The 23,301-nt window shown below is 39.2% G+C and overlaps 1 protein-coding gene across 1 annotated transcript in view; it reads right to left on the bottom strand.

The window, feature by feature from the left end:
• Nucleotides 1-1,850: 1,850 nt before the first annotated feature.
• The window catches only part of si:ch211-196i2.1 (collagen alpha-1(I) chain), a 114,571-nt gene continuing 93,120 nt past the window's right edge, over nt 1,851-23,301 (bottom strand). The window contains exons 31-68 of the mRNA XM_036588339.1: nt 22,143-22,187; nt 21,624-21,677; nt 19,149-19,202; nt 19,004-19,057; nt 17,041-17,094; nt 16,833-16,886; nt 16,686-16,730; nt 16,493-16,537; nt 16,298-16,405; nt 15,364-15,417; nt 15,222-15,275; nt 14,962-15,015; nt 14,753-14,860; nt 14,596-14,649; nt 14,379-14,486; nt 12,976-13,029; nt 12,828-12,881; nt 12,693-12,746; nt 12,542-12,595; nt 12,349-12,456; nt 12,187-12,240; nt 11,225-11,278; nt 10,062-10,115; nt 9,796-9,849; nt 9,483-9,536; nt 7,819-7,872; nt 7,267-7,320; nt 7,130-7,183; nt 6,977-7,030; nt 6,833-6,886; nt 6,429-6,446; nt 6,202-6,255; nt 5,730-5,792; nt 5,353-5,518; nt 4,992-5,101; nt 4,813-4,893; nt 3,789-3,971; nt 1,851-2,904 (exon numbers count right to left, since the gene is read on the bottom strand). Of these exons, the coding sequence (XP_036444232.1) occupies nt 2,755-2,904; nt 3,789-3,971; nt 4,813-4,893; nt 4,992-5,101; nt 5,353-5,518; nt 5,730-5,792; nt 6,202-6,255; nt 6,429-6,446; nt 6,833-6,886; nt 6,977-7,030; nt 7,130-7,183; nt 7,267-7,320; nt 7,819-7,872; nt 9,483-9,536; nt 9,796-9,849; nt 10,062-10,115; nt 11,225-11,278; nt 12,187-12,240; nt 12,349-12,456; nt 12,542-12,595; nt 12,693-12,746; nt 12,828-12,881; nt 12,976-13,029; nt 14,379-14,486; nt 14,596-14,649; nt 14,753-14,860; nt 14,962-15,015; nt 15,222-15,275; nt 15,364-15,417; nt 16,298-16,405; nt 16,493-16,537; nt 16,686-16,730; nt 16,833-16,886; nt 17,041-17,094; nt 19,004-19,057; nt 19,149-19,202; nt 21,624-21,677; nt 22,143-22,187 (2,634 nt within the window). The 3' untranslated portion in view covers nt 1,851-2,754. The remainder of the gene's footprint in view (nt 2,905-3,788; nt 3,972-4,812; nt 4,894-4,991; nt 5,102-5,352; nt 5,519-5,729; nt 5,793-6,201; nt 6,256-6,428; nt 6,447-6,832; nt 6,887-6,976; nt 7,031-7,129; nt 7,184-7,266; nt 7,321-7,818; nt 7,873-9,482; nt 9,537-9,795; nt 9,850-10,061; nt 10,116-11,224; nt 11,279-12,186; nt 12,241-12,348; nt 12,457-12,541; nt 12,596-12,692; nt 12,747-12,827; nt 12,882-12,975; nt 13,030-14,378; nt 14,487-14,595; nt 14,650-14,752; nt 14,861-14,961; nt 15,016-15,221; nt 15,276-15,363; nt 15,418-16,297; nt 16,406-16,492; nt 16,538-16,685; nt 16,731-16,832; nt 16,887-17,040; nt 17,095-19,003; nt 19,058-19,148; nt 19,203-21,623; nt 21,678-22,142; nt 22,188-23,301) is intronic.

The raw sequence follows: 23,301 nt of genomic DNA, 5'->3' as shown, positions 1-23,301 counted from the left end.
TTGTTATCTGAGTGCAAAAACAGAAAAATATGCCTCTTTTTTAATTTCAAACATCGTTCAAAATTGTATATATTTTTATATACTTAAAACACTTTCATAGTTATTTTGAATAGGAAAACAACTGCTTGTGATATAGATAGTATACTTATACTTATAGTCTGTCCTGAATCTATAAAACAACCCTTTTAATGATGTTTATCTTTATAGTGGCATTTCATACAAAAAGGAAACACCTTCAATCAGCTGGGATACTGATTACTATTAGACCACCCCTCATTCACCTGTCCTTTAAACACAGGCTTTTCCTTAGAGCTGTACTGTGTGCACGTTTGTAGTATATTAATGTGTCTGTATTACACTTCGTCCATTTATTTCCACCCAATAGGTAATACAATTATGAGAGATACTGAAGTCGCATAGGGGCTTTATTCCTCATATATAGTTAACACAAATTCACGAGTCATGATAGTTTGTAGAAGCAATTTTTATAAACATCTGTGTTTTAACAGTACAAAACTGCTGAGCACAATACACAAATATAAGGTAATATGCATTCGTTCTTCCTAGAGCCTATATTCAAAACAGATGACCAGCATATGATTTCAAATGTCACCACATAATTACATAGAAAGTACAGCATACGAAAAGAAACAAAAATGTATTTCTTATGCAAGCCAAGGAATCTTTAATTCAGCCACATAAGTTAAAATAATCTGATAATAACATACAACTAGCTTCGTTGAAGAGGATGGAGTTGTGCTGATTTTGCTACTGGACTTCTTTTTGCAGGTTCATGCAGGCACTAATGAGTCCCCCAGAATTCTGTGATGTTCAGTGACACTAAACATATCTTTTACTGGTGTAAATTTTTATAAAGAAGGATGACATGAGAGGGATTTCAACTGTGCTGAACTGTATTTTCAGACACACGCCTCAATATAAGTGCTCCCTGAGACCTACCAAATCAGCAACTGTTCAGAAAAGGAAAAAGAGTGACATATTTTACATTGTTTACTATGAACTTGTACTGTTTTTATTTGTCATCAAGAACCGTGAAATACTTTTAAAATTAAGCAAGTAAAGTCTGTTTTTTTTCTCTCTGGACTAGACAACAAATCAGGAGCTTGAGTGCATTACAGTACAATAAGTTGCAAGCATAAATGGTCACATGTATTTTGAAGGCACCAAATATGGCATTAAATGCACAGTAGTTCCATTATTCCCAGTCAGTATATTGAACCTGAGACCTTAATGAAGAAGGAAAATCTATTAAAACTTGTTGCTGAGGCTACTGTAGAGGTGCAACAGTAACAGAATAAAAAAAATAACAATAATGCCTAAAATCGCCCACAAACTGCTCACCAGTGTAGGCGGTAACGCGGTACAAAGTAACACCTTACAGTAATGTAACTACTTTTTCCTGTAACAATGTACCATAATACATTACTGTTTAAGTTAATGTAATCACATCAGTTACTGGCTTAATAAGAATGCTGTTATTTTTATCTCTCTAAGAGAACAATATTAGTTACACATAATGCTTTCAAAAATTTCCTCTATATAGATTATTTGCACCTGTCCTTGTATGTCATTTGTACATGTGTGCTACCTACAACAGCTGACTGCAAATATGAGTGGTATAAAGGCAGCAAACAATGAGCCGAAGCATCTAATCACTCGAATATGAAACTGGTGGATTAAGATCACTGTATTGAGGAAAGAGCAAGCCCCCCCCCCACAAAGAGACAAGGCCTTGATTTTCATTAAGACACAGTAACTTTACATTTTAGTCTTATAAAAGTGAAAAAGTAAAAAAAAACTGTTGTATTTTCTCTTGTACTTTCCAGTTGGTACAGATGTGTGGGCTTTAGAGAGTACCACAGATGTAACGTAATAAGTGGTGAGATTACTTTTTCCAGAAAGTAATAATCACAGTTTGAGAGTCATTTGTAATTGATTACTTTTTTTTGAGTAACTACCCCCCAATACTGGTGCTTGTATGTTCATAAACATGTGCAGCCCACCTTCACACTCAAATGTTAAAGCTGTAACTCACATCTGGAAATGGACTCTAATATACACTGTAAGACATACAGAATGCTGAGCACTCTGAAGGGAAAAAAGACTAAATTGGGTTATTTTCTCTGCAAAAATCTTCCTGTAACCTCATTTGAAGGTGAGGCTGAAGCCGTGTTCCCATGAGAACACATTGTTAACACTTTTTCAGAAAAGAAAAAACAAATAATCGTTCCACACATTTTCTATTCTTATTATTTTTGTGATTCTAAGACTGTCTATTAAAAGATGTGGATTATACTTTCAGGTTGAGTACAGTTGGACTTTGCAACCACATAGTGGCTACATTAAGACCCTGTCTTTGCAATTGGCTACGGAGGCTGTTTCCCACAGATAGATCCTCCTCTCATTACAAGTCCAGCTGAGGGAATAAACCAGAAATAAACTAAATGACACAACAAAAAAGCCAACTCCTATAATAATAACACAGTATATAAATTACAAAACCAAATGTCTTTGTAAACATACACCACGATTCATTTGGTAAGGAGCACCAGTAAAAAAGTGCCTTTTTTTAAGGAGTCATTAACACGTGATGAGGATTATAAAGAGCCCGTCCTGAGGTACAGCCGCAGGTCCTTCCATCCTCATGCTATCCAGTTCTCTTCCGGCTTCTGTTGTTGCCTGGCTTCTGCGTGTGAAGTTATACGCCTCAAAGCATTCTCTGACAGTCAGACTCTAGCTGAAGCACACGGGTCCCACTGTGAATCCAAACTCTTCTGAAAGGCTGCTGTTGGCAAACACTGCAACGTCTCGGAGAGGGAGCAGGTCTTTGTCTTCAAACTGAAGCACAGACTCCCGAGGTCCAGGATCTACCTCCTTGGCAGGCTGAAACACCAAATATTCATATTAAAGTTAATATCACAGTGATGCAAAATGTACACTTACATATTAAATACAATTTTATACATAATTAGTATAATAAATTAAGTTTACATTTAACAATTAAAATAAAATGCAGAGTATTTTACCTCTAAATTTGATTTTGATTCCTTTTTATTTTTAGAAAAAGAGTTCTACATAGCATTAAAAAAGGGTTCTTTGATGAAAAACAATAGTGGAACCTATTTTGGCATTATGTAGTCATTTTTAAAAGGGTTCTTTATAGAACCAAGGACCAGTTTTTCCGTCATGAAGAAGAACCATTTTACCATGCAAAGAACCATTTATGCAAGTGGTTCATTAAGTGTGTATTGTTCTATATAGAACCACTGCCTTCACTAAAGAACCCTTGAAGAACCCTTTTTAAGAGGAATTCAGTGCATAAAACAATCTCAAATTTTACTATTTTTTATATTTTGGTCAAATAACTTATGCATTTTTATACCCCTGCTGTTGGGTAATCAATGTTTTTTCCCTAATGTAGTCATGGCCAATTCCTATTCTCTAGCTAGGTTTCCCTTATCATGTGATGCTACCAAGCTGGGAGGGTGACGGCTAAGCACGTACATCCTCCAAGACACATGAAGCATCACCACATCTTTTCAAGCTACAGCTAATGCAACATCCTTGAACAGCTCAACACACTTAGAGGAGAACATAACTGCCAATTCTGTGACATCAGCAAACAGATACCAGCAGAGAGGCCAATTATGCTGACTTGCACTCCCAGCCATGAATGGCTAACCTGGAATTTCTACAGTAAATCTGATTTAACAGACTTGCTGCTGATCATTTCAACACTGACGATAAAATTGTAAAGAATCTCATACCACACAGTCCTGCACGGCCCCCAAGTAGCTTTGCCTCAAAGAGTCAGTGAGAAACTTGACCTGTCGTTGTGCCTGACCCAGTCTGTGTCCGGGGTAGCAGGAGTAGGTCACTCTCTGCTCGGCCAGGTTGCTCTGAAGTCTCAGGAAGCGAACCTGGACCACAGTGAGCCCTGGATATTCAAACTGACCAGAAGATAAAGAATTATGAGGCAGTCTTATATTCAGCAGAGATTTACGCTCTCCAGACTGAAAAAATACTCAAATGCATTTCTTCTTATATACGCATCCAACTGCCTTAATGACAGCGCTAATCCTGTCAGGTAAGGATTACACTTTGGAGATAATTCCTGTCTATTTTAGCCCACTCTTCCACTGACTTTACGCTTCAAAGTCCAAGCAGAACACAACACTGACATTCCTGCATTCCAGCAGGACAAATGTAGGGTGTCTGTTTATGACAGGCTCAACCGACATCATGGAACACTGGAATACTTTAACTGACCAACAAAATCACCAGACCCCAATCTCAATTCTCAAAAAAGATGTATCTGAAGAGACTGGTGTACTCATTACCTAACAGGACTACTATTATTATAAAGGCTGCTTAACCAGCCTTAATAATAATCGTTATAAGTTATACTTATTAAGGGACACTTTTAAGGTAAACCTTTCACTGGGTATTGGGTTAATTCTAAGGGGTCCATCTTCTTTGTCTTTCTCATTGTTTCTCATCAGCGATTGGTTTGCAGGACAGGCCGCACCTCTGTGATTGGGTCCAGGTGTGACTAGAGATCTTGTATTTATTTGCTTCTATGTCTTTGTGTAGCACTGATGAAAGTCTCTTAACTGAATCGTTTGCTGCCTTGTTATTGTCTCACTTGTGCACCTATGTCTGGCAAACAAAGAAGAACTAAGGTCTAAACTGAGGTCCCTTTTTGCTGTGCGAGTGGTTTGCTCACTTTTGACGTGTTAGTTATAATACAGACATCAGTAATGAAAAATAGTATTTATAAAATTTCCCTACCTGAAAACCACTCTGAAGGGAACTGAGCCAGTAGAAAGAACTATTTGTCACAGAATCATTCAGCCATGCTTTCATAGGGAGCTGCGGAGAAGGATAATTATAGTTTAGACTTCTTTTGATTCCCCAGAAGATCAATAATAAGATCACCTTAAAGTCTGTGTGAAATGTGAAGTAGTCACCTGTGCAGTTCTAGGGTGGAGACACGTTTCTGCCTTTGACTCAGAGAAGTTGCAGTAAGCCAAAAGAGCATCTGCAGGACTGCCTTGATTTGGGTCAATATAATAGAACCCTGCAATAAGAACAAGTTTTACATTAGTTTTACATTTTATTTCAAACTACTTAAAATGGTTGCTGTTTATCTATGCACATAAAGCATAATATATTTTTTTATATCAACGCAATTGCTAGCAGCTCTGTTTAACCTAATGCAGGTACTGGACTCACGCTGAAAGCTTTTAAGTGACTTTGTGCTTAGTAAAAAAAACTGAAACACTGATTTTTTTCCTTGCCAAAGCTGAAGTAAAGCATGAGGTTTCTGACCACTGGTGTAGTTGGGCTGGCCCAGCAATAGCTCCAGGCAAGTAGTGGCTGGGTGCTCCTTGCTGCCATCAGGTGGATCCTGCAGCAGCCTCAGGTCATGGAACAGAGAGTCCAGGAGAACCTGAATCAGTGAGTAGTTGGGCTTGTCTGAAACATACATCAGATCCTGTCGGAAAGCAGTGCAGAGGTGGAGAGATGGAGAGAATTAGATCAAAATCTAATAAAAATACTGATTCTGAGGCTTTCAGCCTTCATCTATAGTGAATAAAAGACAACAAAAAATAGTCTTTCTGAAAAAAAAAACAGGACGTCTGATATGCCACACATTAAAGGCTTAACTCACAATATAGAGAAATACGCAAAAATAAATGACTTGCTTTAATTTGATTCATAGTAAGATTCACAGAGAGGCCTGGAGGTCCTGGAGGTCCAGATGGTCCCTAAAGCAAGCAAAAGAGACACGCATAGAGGCAGCAGAGAGATAAGAAGTGAATTAACATCATCAAAATTCCTTTAATCTATCCTTCAAAAAGATGTCTTGAAATGGTTAATTTTCCAAAGAATCCTTTCCAATCCAGAGCCTGCGCTTTTGCCAGTGCCATGAAATGCCAGTCGTAAACATCTCATTTACCCTATTTCAATCTAAAAAAAAGTTTTAAAACACTCAAATCCATGTAACGTTGAGTTCTCTTAGCAAAAGAATAGAAAACCCAATTTGGGTGCTCAAGCTTTTAGCATTTACTGTTTAAGTAATCATTCTTGAGCTAACAACGTCAGTCTAATTTATCTATATTAAATAACATATATTAAATACATTACTCATGAAATCTATGGTCGTAAAGCACTTACTGGAAGGCCTCTCTTTCCAGCTGGCCCAGGAGCTCCCTGAAACCCCTTCAGACCCTGGAAATACAACTATGAGGTCAGAATGCAAAATTAAACAGAACTCATCTTTTCTAAGACATTTATCATGATGGATGCTGTCTTCCTGAGGTAACTCTGGTAGCTTTGAGATAAGAACTTTTTTCCCTGCTTTATTTCTCATTTTAGAACTTATTAATATTTCAATGTCATACCTTTTCTCCAAACAAACCCTGCAGAGAGGGAGAGATAAAACTGCATTAATACATTTCATGCTATTTTCAACCTCTTTGAGGCTCTGCTGGGCAATGATAAACTCTTTCACTGTCCTTGTTTGTTTCATTAAAATGCATTATCTGTGCTTTTAATCCATAATTTAAAGGATGGCTTGCTGCAATTAGCCCACATCTGCATAGAAAATATATTTTGGATGTGCTAGAACATATTTTTCAAGTAAATGGACTGCTAATTGAACAGTTTCTGAAGCTCATTTCCAGTTTAGTTATTACACATCAATTTTTTTTTCTTATAAACAAGCACAACTTGATCAAATGATCATAAACAGCATAAGACATTTCTTCATTGTTTTCTGAAGATCCTCTAAAACAGGCACACTCACATGTAGTCCAGGTATTCCAGGTGTCCCTCTTCGTCCAGCAGGACCAATATTGCCCTAGAGGAAGAACACAACAGGGGTTAACGTATTTATTATTAAAACAAATTCTGAACACTGTGTGATTACATGTTATGTTTTATGGGTTACCTGATCCCCCTTTGGTCCTGGTGGTCCAGGTGGCCCCAGAGAACCCTGGCTACCCTAAAACACCAACAGTAAAACATAGAATTCTGCTCTTAGGTTGGGGTGATAGCTGCTGCTTTGCCTGAGAAATGTGTTGGGAAGGACGGATTAGGGTACCTTTAGACCATCTTTTCCTGGTGGACCATCTGGTCCTTGGTCACCTTTCTCCCCCTGCAGAAATGGACAGGGGTTTGAGTTATGTACCCCGTATACATATACGGCAAAACTAAGATGGAGAGAGTGCAGCATTATACCTCTTCGCCTTTTACACCCTGATCTCCCGTCTCTCCTCGTGGTCCTATGATACCCTGGTAGAAAGAGGATGAAATGCTATATTTTTATATATTTATATATTTTGATTCTTTGTATCTGCATCAGCATGGTACCACCAGCTGTAATGTCTCTCATTAAGTTCACATTAATCATCTCATTAATCCTTCAAAACTACCTGCTTTCATACGGACTGTCTTTCCCAGAAAATGGACACATGGTCACACCACCCTGTCCTATACTTTATGCAGGGGCACACGTGCACAAATTGGTACAAATGCATGCCATCGTGGCATTGATTAGGCCTCTGAAGTTGCGTTGTCTTTCTGTAGTTGGCGACATTCTAAACATCTTCTAAACATCGCTGGATCCTCTGAATTATAAGGTTGTTCGAGAGTCAATATGACTACTGCCACATGCAAGACATGACTGCTGTGTACTTAATTGACATTATAAGACCAGCAAGCTTTGTTAAATGTGGTAAATAAGCTGATGACTTTAGAGGTCCATGTTCATGGCAAGTGATGCAGACTTACCATAGGCCCCGCCCATCCAGGCACTCCTTTCTCTCCCATCTCCCCTGTCTCTCCCTATTGGACAGCCAAGAACAAATTGTAGTCAAAACTCAGTACACAAAATACACATAAACAGGTCTTTTGAGAGATACCTAATGCACACATTTAGTTACACAGAACTACAGGGTGAGTCAAAAGTCAAAAACCACCTAAATGTTTGTGAGACATTCAATAGCCCTGTCCCAAATGGCACAGGTGTAGTCCTGCAGTCCTCGTTTGCATATGTCTGTAAGGATTGCAAGGATGTAGGGTGTCATATTTCTCATTTTGCCATTCAAAAGGGACCTCATGAGTGCTTCTTTGTGCCCTCAGTTGCAGGCTCAGCAGTGGAATCCTACCCAAAGTCCCTTGAGATACAGGTTAGGACCAATCAGAGTGAATGGGTTTGTTTACTGTCTGTCTGACCTGTCTGACCAATATAGTGAAGAAGAAGCCATTCAGATGTGAGATAAAATATGTTTAATAATTTAACTTGTTGCCGTGTTACACTCCTAATCTGAATTGAGCCACTGTATATAAACAAACTAGCTCATTAAAAAAAAGAAAACAAAACAAGTACGACCAATAACAGAATTTCAGAGCCCACACATCGCATGAGTCTGTCCCAAATAGACACTTCTAAACCTAGAATCCTGAAGGTCTCTTGTTCTCTGTGTCTGCATGCTGGTGATGTTACCCTGGAGGAGGACCACAGGGCTTCAGGTGCCATTGTTGTGTTATGAAGGCTAATAAAGGCCATGAGTTTGCATATAATTTGCAGTAGGAACATTTAGAGTTGAGTTAGACTTGATCAATGTTGTACCCTGATGAGCCAAAACAATATGACCACTCACAGATGACGTGATTGTTAATAATGTTGATTATCTCAAAACAACAGTGAATGTCAAGGTCTGGGATATATTAGATGGTAAGTGAACAGTTGGTTCTCATAATCGATATGTTGGATGTGAGAGACGTGTGAGGTGCTCCTGGTCAGCAGTGGTGAGTTCCTACTCACAGTGGTCAGCAGCCACAGACTGGTTAGAGTGCCAATGCTTACCCCATCCATCGTGGAAAGTGGCTAAAATGGGCACAAGCGTCATAACTGGACCTTAAGAGTAATGGAAGAAATCTGCTTCATCCAATGAGTCCCGTTTGGTTTTACATCACATGTACGGTCATGTTCATGCGCGCCGTTTATCTGGGGAAATGGTGGCACCAGGATGCACTGTGGGTAATGGTATTCCCAGATGGCAGGGAGCTCTTTCAGCAGGATTATCTGCCCTGCTGCACCTGCACACATTGTTTGAAAATTGTTTAGAGCATGGACGAAGAGTTCAAGGTGCTGCCCAGGTCTCCGAATTCCCCAGATCTCAATCTGATCAAGCATCTGTGGGAAGTGCTGGAACAACAAGTCTGATCCACAGTGACTCCACCTCACAACTTAAAGGACCTGTTGCTAATGTCTTGGTGCCAGATACCACAGGGTCCTTGCCTTGGCAAGCCAGAGCTGTGTTGGTGGCACGCAGGGGATAAACAGCATGTTAGGCAGGTGGTCATTATGTTTTGGCTCATTGGTGTATAACTTCAAGATATGATTGGCATTTTTGAATATGCCTTTATACTGTGTGCATATGACCTCTGACCTTTTCTCCTCTTGGTCCTCTTAGGCCCCGTGAACCAGCTTTGCCTCTTTTTCCCTTAGAGAAAGAGAACTAAGGTTTATTAATTAGCATTTATGATTGGTCTATTTACCACAAACCTATTACTTCACTGGTCCATTTACCACACAAAAACTCAGTAAAATATATATGTAATAGAACTGACAAGCCAGTGTATCCAGTCCCACTGAAAATAAATGTATATACTTTATCACAACTTTGTCCGCAGATTTCACCTCAAGGGTGTCCGTTAACCTATGTGTAAAATATTTTAAGGAGTAGATTCCAGCAAGCTCACCCTCCTTCCAGTGAGACCCATGTTTCCTGGAGGTCCAGTAATGCCATCATCTCCCTAACACACACAAACACACACAAACACACACACACACACACACACACACACACACACACAACTTTATTAGCAGATAAAGCTGGCCTTTACAAACTCTATTCCATATTGCAAACTTTAACTATTGTTCTATATTGAAAGACAAAGAACAACATATAGACAGTGGTACTTTGCTCTGGAAATTTAGCCAGAAAAATACACCACTGTGACCTTACCTTCTCTCCTTTCATGCCCTGTGTTCCCTCCAGCCCTGGCCTACCCATGCTTCCCTGCAACAATCAAAACTCATTAAGAAAGAAGATGAAAAATCTGTGCCGCTGGGGTGAAGCTTGCACAGACAGAGCTGCAATAAGAAGAGATTCACTAGGTTAAATCTAACTCTTCAGCAAGGGAATTTACATGTATCTTAGGTCTGAGTGGTATAGGAGTGCACTCAACCAGCCACTCAGATATTACTGATTCAGACTGATTAACTGATTCAGTTATAAGCATATTGCTTTGTATTCATCAGAGTCGGCCCGATATATTGTTTGGCTGATAACGTTGGTTGATACTTTTTTGGTTGCAGCATTGCTGAGGTTCAATCTCTTGACAGTAAGGCAACAACTTGAGAGCCCAATATGAGCCACCTGTTTAAATGCATGACAGCAATACAGCACCGGTAAATCTGAACACAAAACTACAAAACTTATGGTTAAAATAGTATGTAAAATGATCCAAACCTAACATTTAGCACGTGTAAAATGCAATAAAACCTTTTTTTCTGGTGACAAATATGAAAAGGAAATACTAAAGTAATGTGCATAAATTAACAAAAACATACATTTAAAACACAAAGAATTCTGTGCAACTCCACCCCTAGTTCTACACTATTTACATTATTTATTACTGCTGTTTATATGGGTTTAAGAAACCATAAAGAACAGACAGTTTCAAACAAGAGATTTCACAACTCATTGTTAATCATTCACAGAAGTCAGTAAAGCAGTGTCCAACTAAAACTATATGATTATAAAATTAAAATCTGAAATCTAAAACTGTAATTATAATTATAAATTTTCAGCTTTTTACAATTGGTATCAGCTACAAAATTTCAGTTGGGCTCTGGTATTAATTCACTTGCTGGTTGCACTTTAGCTAGGTATTTCTGGAGGTTTATGGTGTTTAAGCTGTCACTGCTCTTACTGCATAAACATCATCAGCATGATGAAATATAACTAAGTCTGGTTTTTGGACAATTATATAAAGTACAATTTATATTAGTAGCACTTGATTAGTTTTAAAAATGTATGATCTTTTTCGATCTCTCTATACTTTGTATGTGTATGTTTGGTAAACTGGTAAGAAACCTAATGAACGAAGGTCTCTGTGCACTGACCTGGGCTCCTGGTGGGCCTGGTGGCCCCTGAGCACCTGACTCCCCAGGGGATCCCTGGGGGAAAAAAAAGTGGGAATGAGATAAAGGCTCTCAAATTGTAGTCAAAACTCAGTACACAAAATACACATAAACAGGTCTTTGAGAGATATCTAATGCACACATTTAGTTACACAGAACTACAGGGTGAGTCACAAGTCAAAAAACACCTAAATGTTTGTGAGACATTCAATAGCCCTGTCCCAAATGGCACAGGTGTAGTCCTGCAGTCCTCGTTTGCATATGTCTGTAAGGATTGCAAGGATGTAGGGTGTCGATTGCCTCTCCAACTGTCAATTCTGACCCACAAATCTGCAGACTGGAGCCAACCAGCTCGGACTCGGTCAGACTGAGAATCGGGGCTAAATTTGGGGGTAAAAGTCGTGTAGTGTAACCCTGGCTTAAGACGTATGTCGCTGTTGTCGGACACAAAACATTGCATCTCTAGTTTTGTTGTTTTTTAAATTTGTACATAATTTATAAATATCTGTTGTCCTTTACATGATGAATGGACACAAAGAAACGGCCCAAAAAATAAAGTTTGTTTTTTCTCCTGTGAAGTCACAATTTTAGAGATAGGAGGTTTTGTTTTCCGATAGCAGCAATATGTAAATGTCCTTCGCTCTGATTGGCTCCTGAAAAGCAGTTCAGGCTGAACCCCTCCTTATAGCTTTAGCATGAGTGGGCAGGGCTAAACTGCTGTAGGCTGAAGTGGCAAAAGTTTGCGTGCTCCTGGCCAAATTTCATGTTATGATGATTTCATCTAAGCCTAGACTAAAGACTAAAGACTAAAGACTAAAAAGCCAGACTGTGTCACCGCATCCATGAATACACAGTGTTTCTACGCTAATGCTCTAAAGAACATCCTTTGGTTATGTACATATATGTGTGTGTATAAAACCAAAATTAAAACCAAAGGGCTGCACCTCTAAACCAGGCAGTCCAGGAGGTCCTTGAATACCTGGTAGGCCCTCTAGCCCCTGAGGACAGATGTAATTATAAACACTGCATGAAACAACACTTACAAAGTGGAATTTCTGAAAGTAACTAATAAACTGGAGTGGTGGTTGTGTATGGTGTCTTCTCACCTCTTCACCTGGTTCTCCTTGATTCCCTGAATCTCCTTTCTCTCCATCTGGCCCTGTGAATCCTTTAGGCCCAAAATCTCCTTTAGGGCCTACAGGACCTTCACTACCCTGCATCCAAGACAATTAATTCAACGATGGAATTAAAGGGTTTATGCAGGCGTATCTTAGGACACTTAGGACAGTAGTTACATACCTGTGGTCCCGGCTTTCCTGTGTCTCCTCTCACTCCTGCTGCTCCTGCTGCTCCCTAATTTAAACAGAGAATGATATCAGTAAATCTTCTTTTATCTTTATGATCTTTATTCATATTCTCTGATATCATACAGTTTTTAAGGGTTTATTACCTCAGGCCCAGCGTTTCCAGGAACGCCACATACACCACTAGGCCCCAGCTCACCCTGTGGGAAAAAGCAAATGTGTTGATCACTTATAAACACACTACATCTACATACTTACAAAAGTGTTAATTAATTCAGTACCTTATTCCCTGGGGGTCCATTGGCTCCTACCGGTCCTGGTGGCCCTGTCTCACCCTTAGTAAAATAGGAGAGGAGCAGCTAATAAGATCTACCACTTAACAAGGTATTAACTGTATTGGTTTGAAATGTATTCAGCAGTTCAACAGACCTGCAGTCCTTTTAACCCAGCAGGTCCAAGTCCACCCATGAGACCTGGCTCACCCTGAAAATAAGGTGGACCAAATTATCTCCACACAAATATACAATATCACAATTTTTGAGATGCTATAAAGGAAAAACTAAGCATACATGAACAGAAAAAAATACATTAAGACTGGTACTCTGACAAATTATCAACATCACAATGTTAGGTGGGAAAGGATGGTTAAGTAGGCTAGCAAACATACAAAACTTCATTATTAAAAAGAATAGCCCTATCAAATTTTTGTGTAAGGCTAATGTAGTTAAACTTTGTCATACTTACTGCACACTGTGTGCCAGATGTACATGCAAGTGCAGATGCAGTGCAAAATGTGCCTTATTTATACCGCAATATAAAGCCACAATGTGCCTGAGATTAGCATTCAGTTTTTAAAGACTGCAGCTTATCTGTTCGCTTAAGAGGCACATGCTTTAAAAAAAGCATTGCAATAATGGTGCCATCAACAAGCTGGACACAAAACAGTAAATGAATGTACAGTGACAGAGATAGCAGTGTTAATAAAGTTTTTTTGCCACCAAAACTTTCTACAGGGGCGTTATTTTTTTCTGGCTAAAGCCCTATTCAGATAGGATTAGTTTTACATGACAACGTGGGATAATGCAAATGTAAATGCGCCGTGTCAGTCCTTGTTACCCACTGCATGCATCAGTAAAGACTCCAGCGACTTTTACCTTCCATAAAAAGAGCAGCAGAAATAACCTCAGGTGATATTAATCCTGTGCAAATTGACATGTCAGTGGAGGCACTCTGCCTTCTCTGTGGCTAAATTCAAGCTAATATGTAACACTACTGTCTTATCTCATGATTTTGAGCAGTACAGTTGACTGATGAGAATTCTCAAGGTATTGGTGATGCTAATGGCACAGTGTATTCCCCTAAGGCAAAACATATGATTAGGGTAAACGAAATAACTAGTTAAATGTTTTAACATATTTTCTATTCTTTTCTGGGCTGAAGGCTGTGCGTTACTTAAGTAGCCACTCCCATCTCTGTCATTTATACTGAGACTTCTTATCCTGTGCGAACTGGCCATAAACACTGCAGATGTCCTGTGGTAAACTGGCATTACCCCACCTCCTCATGGAAAAGTAATCCATCTGAATAGGGCTTAAGAAAGAGTTTGTGAAGTAATAACGTGGACTGTGTACACATATTGCGGACACTTCATGGCATATTTTGTGTTCTCATATATATACATCTCATCTTGTAAGCCGAGGTGTTTTTCTGTTAATAAATATTGTTACAACACGTGTTCGAGGCTCATGCTTGAACACACGCATGACAGTGTTGTGGTGATCTTTGTAACCCTAGAATATACGAATAAAAGCTAGGATATTCTTTGGTCTCACCAGAAGGCCGATGTTGCCCTTGTCCCCTTTGGGACCTCGTTCTCCTTTCTCCCCCAGGGCTCCCCATGGACCCTCCAAACCAGTGAACCCCCAAGGGCCTGCATCACCCTGAAAAGGAGCACCATAGATATATACTCATTGGTCTTAACATTTATGGTGTGTGATCATGTCTGTTTCACATGTAACATAAACTCTTGGTTTGTATTAAATGGCTCACTTTTTCTCCTTTAGGTCCCGGGTCACCAGCGTCTCCAGTCTGACCAACACTTCCCTAGTTTGACACAGACGTATGTTCATTGTTTTATATTATTTGTATCTGGGTATTGTGTTTGACCTCGAATGATATGGTTTTCTGTACTGTTGAAAACCCTCACCTCTTTGCCCACTTGCCCAGGTGGACCCTGTAGACCTTTCGCACCCTGTGGACCACGGTCTCCTTTCTTTCCCTGAGGACCAATATTGCCACAGGGACCCCTTTCTCCCTGCAAATCAGAAACAGTCAAATCAGTCACTGTCCAAAAATTCTGACATAAACAAAATTCAGAACAGACTTTGCAACATAATGCTGTACATATCACCTCACCTGATCCCCTTTTCTCCCTGGTGGTCCTTCTGGTCCTGCTAGACCTGGTGGACCCTGAGGAAAACAAAATCAGAGAATTAACAGAAACCAGCAAGCGACTACAGAATTTATTGAAATCAGATATTCTACGCATATTTAAATATTATGCCAGTCTTTCATTTGTCAATTAGTGCTATATATAGGGTTATATCCTTAATCATGTATTATCAAAACAACACCACAACCACTCCAGTACTAACTGTTTTTAGCAAAGGCCTGACCTGTTGTCCTTCGAGTCCAGCTGGCCCAAAATCACCAGGAGGACCCAGTGTTCCCTGTAAATTAACACACAATTTTATGCAGGTGACTCAAGCAAAGCAAAGCACATGGTAAACAGATCTTGGGCTCTTAGCACTCTCTGACCTTGTCTCCTCTCTCCCCAGGTGGTCCTGGCAAGCCATCAGCACCCTGAGGGCCCTGGAGAAAATAATGGAACAGTTCTGTAGCCATTCAACATTGAAGGAGAGTTTAGAACAGGGGCCACCAACCTTACAGCCTTACCCACACAGCACTTGTGTCCCTACAGGTTTTCATTTTTACCAGGTTTTCCATTTTTTAATCCTTAGTTGTATCCAATTCTCATCCAAAAGCAAAGTCTCCAATAGTTGCTTAAATATATGAAGTGTGCTCCTGTTTGGCTGGAATGAAAACTTGCAGCCACATCGGCAGGTAAGTTTGGACACCCAGTCTTTAGAGTATTGCCTTTTCTATGTGGCAGACATTAAGGGACCAAATGTGTGCCAAAAAGAAACTTTTGCCACATCATTATTCCACCACTATCAATATTCTACTTATATAACCAGTATAACCAGCCTGTAGTATTGACACCTCGGAATCCATGGATTTATAGTGTTTTTGTGAAGTTCTGACCAAACATCACTGTGCTGCAGCAGAAATCATGATTCGTTACATTAGTAATATTTTGTCAATGACACCTCCAGTTTTGGTAATCATAAACCTACTGTAACCGACTTTTTATAACTCCATTCTCTGTAGACTACAGTAGTGGTCACCAGTCCTCTCCTGGAGATCTACCTTCCTGCAAGAGATAAGTTCTGGCCTGTACCTAGAACTTCTGAAGAAGTAAATAAGCTACAGCAGGTGTGTCAAATTATCACTGGAACTACACTACACAGTCAGTTAAATTTTCAGGACCAGAGTTGGTGACCATTGGACTTTTGTGTGTGAACATTCCAGTATACGCCTGGCACCTCACTCACTGCTTTATTAACTCAATTTAAATGTAATTTAATTAGGTTAATGGAATTAAGAGTCCATACAAAAGCCTTACACTTACTGGGATACCTGGAGGCCCATTTGGGCCTGGATCTCCTGGAGCACCTTTACTGCCAGGAGGTCCTGGCCTTCCCATGGTTCCATCCACTCCCTGCAGCCCTGGAGGACCCTATAACAAAACAGACAACACATTTCAGTTGTTAAGTAAAAAGAAATGAAAAAAAAATGGTCAATGGTCAATCTTAATAAAACTTACAGACATTCCATCTATTCCTTGTGGCCCAGGATCTCCTTGTCTGCCCTGAAGAAACAGATACGTAATGAGAAGACAGAGCAACTGAAAAGGAATACCGGTACTTTCAGTCCCTTATCTGCATTATGGAAATTTAAACCACACCAACCACACTATAGAACTGCAGTTTCTTATTTTACATGTTGAACAGTCTCACCTGGGCTCCCGGAGGGCCTCTTTCTCCAACTGGCCCTGGGGGACCCTTATCACAGAAGAAAAAAGATTCACATTGATATATTATTTTACATTTTAAAATGTTTTTCTGCCAAACATAGAGTATCTAGTAAAAACAAATTATACTTACTGGGGGTCCAGGCTTCCCAAGGGGTCCTGGAGGTCCTTTCACACCAGGCTGTCCCTGTAAATATTATATGGTATTGGTAAACATCATACACATATTTACATAGAGAGTCTTTTTCTGACTGTATCTGTATCTGCTTGAAGCGGATTACCATACAAGAGACAACAGTTATGCAAGAGTAATGAATATGATGCATGCAATATGTCTTCACCCGTTCTCCCATGTGTCCTGGTCTTCCTCGCATGCCCATAGGTCCTGGGAAGCCCTTGAGGGGTAGAAACAAACAGTGTAAAGATATAACAGACCAAAAAATCAACACTGAAAACCCACTTTATTACTATCCTGTATTGGGTTGGACCCATTTTGCCTCCAGAACAGCCAGTATTCTTCACTGTGTGAATTAAACAAGATGGAAAGAACCCGTAGAGATTTTAATATATTCACAGCATCATTCATTGCTCCTAGAGATCTCTCAGCCTTTCTTGATGCAGCCCTCTTATGACACTTCATCTTCAAGGTGCTCCATTTGACTGAGTTATAGGGGCTGTGAAAGCCACTGGAGCCACTGGAGCCTTGTTGAGATGCGGCATGCTTTATAATGTGGCACGTTATCCTGCTGGACGTATCGGGATTATTCTATCAGATACTGGACAGATTTGTCAAAGTTCAGCTAAAATGCATGCTTAAGAAACAATACTTGGGTACATTGCGATATCTGAATAGTGCCCAGTTGGTATCAAGGTATATAAAGTGGCAACGTTAACTTTTTTCCACACCATTATGCTACCAACACTATGTGCCTATGACATAAGACTGGATGGATTCAATGATTCATAGTATTTATACCAAATTCTGGCAAAATCATCTGCATGTTGCAGCTAGGGCTGAACGATTTGGGGAAAATATCTAAAGCTAAAGGCTTGACATCTTAATGTAGTGAGCCAGAAAGCCAGTAAGTTGTGGTTGTGATGTCACAACACATGGAGGTTTGGTTGCCTCTGATTAGTCTAACTCTACAGGCAGGGTACAACCCTGTGTTATTGCCTTAAATTTCCCTCTTAAAACTTAAGACAAAGTTTAATTATGCAGGCTATAATTAAAAAAAAAATGCAGCTCTTGCGATTTGAAAATCGCACTCTCTTAAATTCCGATTTAGATATGAAAAATGATTATTCTTTCAGCCCAAGTTGCAGCATAAATGAACATTTTCCTAATATATAAATGTCCAGGTTCAGCAATCATGTACAGTCTTATGCAAAAGTTATCACACTCCTGGTCAAATTACATGTATTGTTGATTTTCTAAGTTGTAATAAGTTAACGCATCATCTACAAGCAACAATTTTTAATGCAAATTATAGTGCATAATTTCTATTTATCTGTTGAGTATAACATAAAATATAAAATGCCATAACTTTTGTACAGGCCACATTTTATGTTATTTCTTATGCACTAAGCTCTGCAATGTGTTCTCTGTAGGGGACATGTTAACCTATTTTCAACATTATTCATATTTTCACTTATTTTCAGATCAACTAAACGTAATTTGATCAGGAGCACCCAAACTTTTGCATATGACTATACCCACTGTAGCCATTCACTGAATATTTTTGGCTTATTGCAATTCCTTAAAAAGCTAGGGATGTCCCAATCCAATCCGGAGGATTGGGATCAGTGCCGAACCAGTCTTATTTTAGAGGATCAGGTCTTAAATACATTAAGCCTTATCCACCTTTGATCATTTGATACCAATGTCCGCATATTAAAATAAAGTCATTTTGCTGCAGCGTTTATATATGTAACCTGTAGACAAATAAAGAAGCTTAGTTGATAAGTCAATATTAAAGACACTATAAAAACAGAACTTCCAAAAATGAAAAAAGTAAGAAAATATTAACCGTCAGACTTGCATTTCTCACATGTGGCTGCATTATGTACTAAAATAAAAATTTAGATGGAGCTGGAAATTAGCCTTCACAAGCAAGTGTACTTAATAAAAAGGCCACCAAACATATACATTTATGACTACAGATTGCTGCAACTACACTTTTTAATATAAGTAGGAAATGGAAAGGCCATTTCCTGAAGTCTTAAATGCATAAATTACAAAAAATGAAAATCCCTTTTCACACCCAAGTGCCCTCTCCCAGAGACCCCTGCAGAGACATCACTTACATACATGCCAACAGGGCCCTGAGGACCCTCTGCTCCAGACTTCCCAGAGAAACCCTGAGAAAATAACCACACAAACACCATCACTAATCAGCTACACACATACAAAAAAGGTCCTAAACAAGCAAATGAGCAGAAAAACAAATACCCTCTCTCCTGGCGGCCCCGGACTGCCCATCGGCCCTTCTCGACCCGGTGGACCCTATTATAGAAAAAATTATTAGTCATGCTTAAGAGTTTATAAGAAAACATGTATATGGTGAACTCTTTCCAATTTCACACATGCATTTGTTATATCTCTCTATCAATCACTCCTGCTGAAGTGGGAGAAGTATTAGCTGCTTTGGGGTCTAACGCCTGCAAAGACGCAAGCTGAAACACAAAAGTACAAGAGCTAATTTAATAACACCTGGACAAAGAGATTTGCTGATTTTAATTTACCCACAAGTGTTTGCATAAATGTTTAAACTAATATTAAAAAAGTGGATTGTGTGGAAGTGACGGTGAACAGAATTTGCCTGTGTAATTACTCATTTCTTTTTATTTGCGCTTCCTAATTAATAGGGTTAAGAGGATTTGATAGACTAGTGTTAGACTCAGATCATAGTAAATGGATCAAAGTGGTTCATTTCATAAATTTAAGAGTAGCATTCTAAAGACAACTGTTTCCTCACTTCACTCCCCTCATCAAAATTACAGTCCGTTCACAGACTTATTCAAATCCCTGCTGGGACTTGTTTTAAGGAAAACTTATTAGGGGTTACAGACATTGTCATGCAAATTCCTGGACATTAACTGTCACCTAAATTCACATCTTACTGAAGTTTAACTGGAAGCATTTGATCTCTACAGGTTCTAGGTAGTGTCAAATGTATTATGTTATTTAAATGTATTACTTGAGAGTTTAATAAGTTAAGAATACGTAAAGATGAGTTCCATATTCTAAAGTGGAGATTTATACATCACTGATTAAAGGTTAAAAAAGAGCTAAATAAGTTAATATTAAGATTTTTAAGGTACTGAAATTGAATTTCTGGTATAGGCCAAAAACTGCTATTGTTGTTATTGTGTGACTAAATCTTCAGAGTGATATGAAAGGAAGAGACAATTTTCCATACATTTGATATTTTATTAATTTAGATATACATTTTCTGTTAGAGGAATACAGTCAGCTACTGCTATCATACTAAAGGAACACTAAGATTAAAGGGCCCATATCAGCTTGTTTTGAATATATTGTTTATATACATATATGTATACATTATATATATATTATATATATATATTTATATATATATATATGTATATATATATATATATATATATATTTGCTCATTCAGTCTACAGCAGCTTAGTCCCACCCATTCATGCTGAGGTTATCAGTGCTTTTTGATTGATGCACGATACATGGCAGCCAATCAGAAGGGAGCTCATTTATGTATGATTACGGTATCTTAAAGGCTTGATAATGCCCTAAGGGATGAAGAGAGGTTGGACAATGGTCATTTAAAAATGAACCATAGCAGTTTTTAGTACATAAAACTGCATAAACGTTTGAAGTGGACATCAGGTGAAAAATATAAAAAACAACAAGTATATAGGATAACGGGCCTTTTAAAGACTGGCATAATTTGCAATCTGCAAATCAGAAGCCACCAAAGCCAAAATAACAATTGTAGATTTATACTAAGTCTATATCTATAACTCAAATAATACCTCACCAGTCCTAAAATTAACTCGTTCAGCTCTTTTTTAGCCTTTAATTAGTGATGTGTAAATCTCCACTTCAGAATATGGAACATATCTTGCAGTCGTAATCGTGTTAATTCCTCTGTCATGAATTTAAACAAAGAAATAAACTTGACACTGCCTAGAACCTGTGGGAATCAAATGCTGCCAGTGATTACATTAATAATGTGTAAATTTAGGTGATAATTCATGCACAGTGATTTGTATAACAATGCACAATGTTTATTGTGCATTATTACAACTAACAACGCAATTACTAGTGAATTTCACATGAGAGACGCCTAATTATAATACAGTGCTAATACAGGCCATAATGAATTAGGCTTAATGCATAATAAATAAACAATTTAGAAGTGTCCAAGTCAAAATTTACTAAAAAAAGGACCTTAGTAAATATCAAGTATGTGTTCCTTTAAATGAAGTGTTTCCAAATCCCTTTTATGCTTGTCACAGTGTTGTGAACAATATTTCTACTGACACCCTGTAAATCACTCCTCACGTTTGAGCTATACAAATCTTTTGTTTGCGCTCTATCACTTCATTAGCCTGTGTTCCTAAGGACCAAATTTCATTTTTCAGAAACGTTTCTGATTTAATTGTCCATGACTGAACATGTTTCCACAAAGCCCAAAAGAGCTGCCCAATATGTAAATGAAATTCTGGACACCTGCTATTTAAACCTTGTTGCTAGTAAACTACCTGCAAATAAATTGCTTATGAATTTTATATTACTGCCAAAGCAAATTAGCGGTCACTATGGGTGTTCTTAAATTAAATTAGATGCTAAATCAGAGGGGACTGTAGGACTGCTGTAGTACTAAAGTTGTTTTAAATGAATTCGTATTACTAAAAGGAAAGAGGAAAGGAAGCTCACAGGAGGTCCTGGTGGTCCATCCAGACCGTGCTCTCCTGCAATGCCCTGAAAGCCCTGGAAAAGGGTGAGAATGGAGGATTACTGCAAATCTTTGTGTGCACATATAGGTATGTGTATTTATTTCTTCTGCTGCCGATAGTGACCACGCACTGCATGTTTTACTGGGACCATTTATGGTCAATATGAAGCACCAGAAACTTTTAACAAGCAGCCCCCTTTCAACTCAATAAATTCTTGCAAAGGTTGTCACTGTTCAGGGGAACCTCTTTATGAAACCATAAAAAGCATATCCCATCGCATAAAAACACGATCACCTGTTTTTATTTGGTTTGCATCAGTGGCTGAGTCAAAATACATGGCAACACTAGTATAGAGCTTATTTCACCACAGTAAAACCCTCAGTGGAGTAAAATAATATTAATGGGTCAAAGGATGAGCAGAATACATGTATATCAAAAAAAAGGAGAAAGAAATATGGTTTCAGATCAGTGGCTGAAGCTTTGAGAGCATTGTATTCACCATTAGTCCTTTTTCCCCTGGGTTACCCATAGCACCTTGAGGTCCCTGAAACACAGGAGAAATTCATGAGCACAGTATTACTTCTATTAAACATCATCCAGCTTTTTATTTTTAATGCACTTTTAAAATTATTAGGCAAAAAGTCAAAAAAATAGTTGAACCCACAAGGAATCAACCAACAGGAGAGAAACCCGGTGGGTAGGTTTGACACTGTGAGACATGCAAATGATTAAGTTTCATGTTCAGCCGCGCATGTGACGTAAGCAAAGACGGACCTTATTGCTGTACCTGACTGACTATATAAGGTTGTCCTGTTGCATACATTCCATTCTGACTCAAGCTGTTGTGTTGGTAGCATCCTTTGCAAGAAAAATATGCCTCGGAGAAGAGTTCAAAAGCAATTAGAGCAGTTGGAAGAGTTTGAGAGGGGTCGCATCGTTGGGCTCCAGGAGGCGGGATGGTCTTATCGATGTATTGTGCGCCATACTGGTCGTGCGGATATTACCACAGCACGCTGTTGGTGGCAGTGAATAGAAGAAGGCAAGCATAAGCGACATGAAGGATCTGGGAAACCTACAAGAACCACGGAGAGGGAGAACCAACGGATTGTCCGACATGGGCAGAGTGACCAAACAGCCACGATTGTGGACATTCAGCGAGCAGTGATGCCCTCCATGAGTCATCCTGTTAGTGCCAGCACGATTGGCAGATGGCTGCACAACACAGGACTACATGCATGCAGACCGTTACGACAACTGCCCATAACACCATGTCAACATCGCCAAAGACTGCAATGGTGTTGTGCCAGACTGTCATGGAGTGACGCAGAACGGCAGCGGGTCATCTTCAGTGACGAGTCCCGCTTTTGTCTTGGTCGAGACAACCATGGAATCCGTGTGTGAGGCACCGTGGTCAGCGCCAAGCTGAACGATTTGTTGTCACACATCACACGTCCAGAAGGCCTGGTGTCATGGTGTGGGGTGCAATTTCGTACAATACCAGATCACCTTTGGTCTTTATTACAGGCACTATGACAGCCCAATGTTACTTTAATGAGGTCCTGCAACCAGTGGCCCTACCTTTTCTGAACGCACACTCCGGTGTGCTATTCCAACAGGACAACACTCGTCCGCGTACTGCTGCCGTCTCAAGAGCTTGC

The sequence above is a fragment of the Colossoma macropomum genome, unplaced genomic scaffold (assembly GCF_904425465.1).
Source record: "Colossoma macropomum unplaced genomic scaffold, Colossoma_macropomum, whole genome shotgun sequence".
Classification (NCBI taxonomy): Eukaryota; Metazoa; Chordata; class Actinopteri; order Characiformes; family Serrasalmidae; genus Colossoma; species Colossoma macropomum.
The sequence above is the reverse complement of the archived record's forward strand: the minus strand, read 5'-3'. Positions and strand labels throughout refer to the sequence as shown.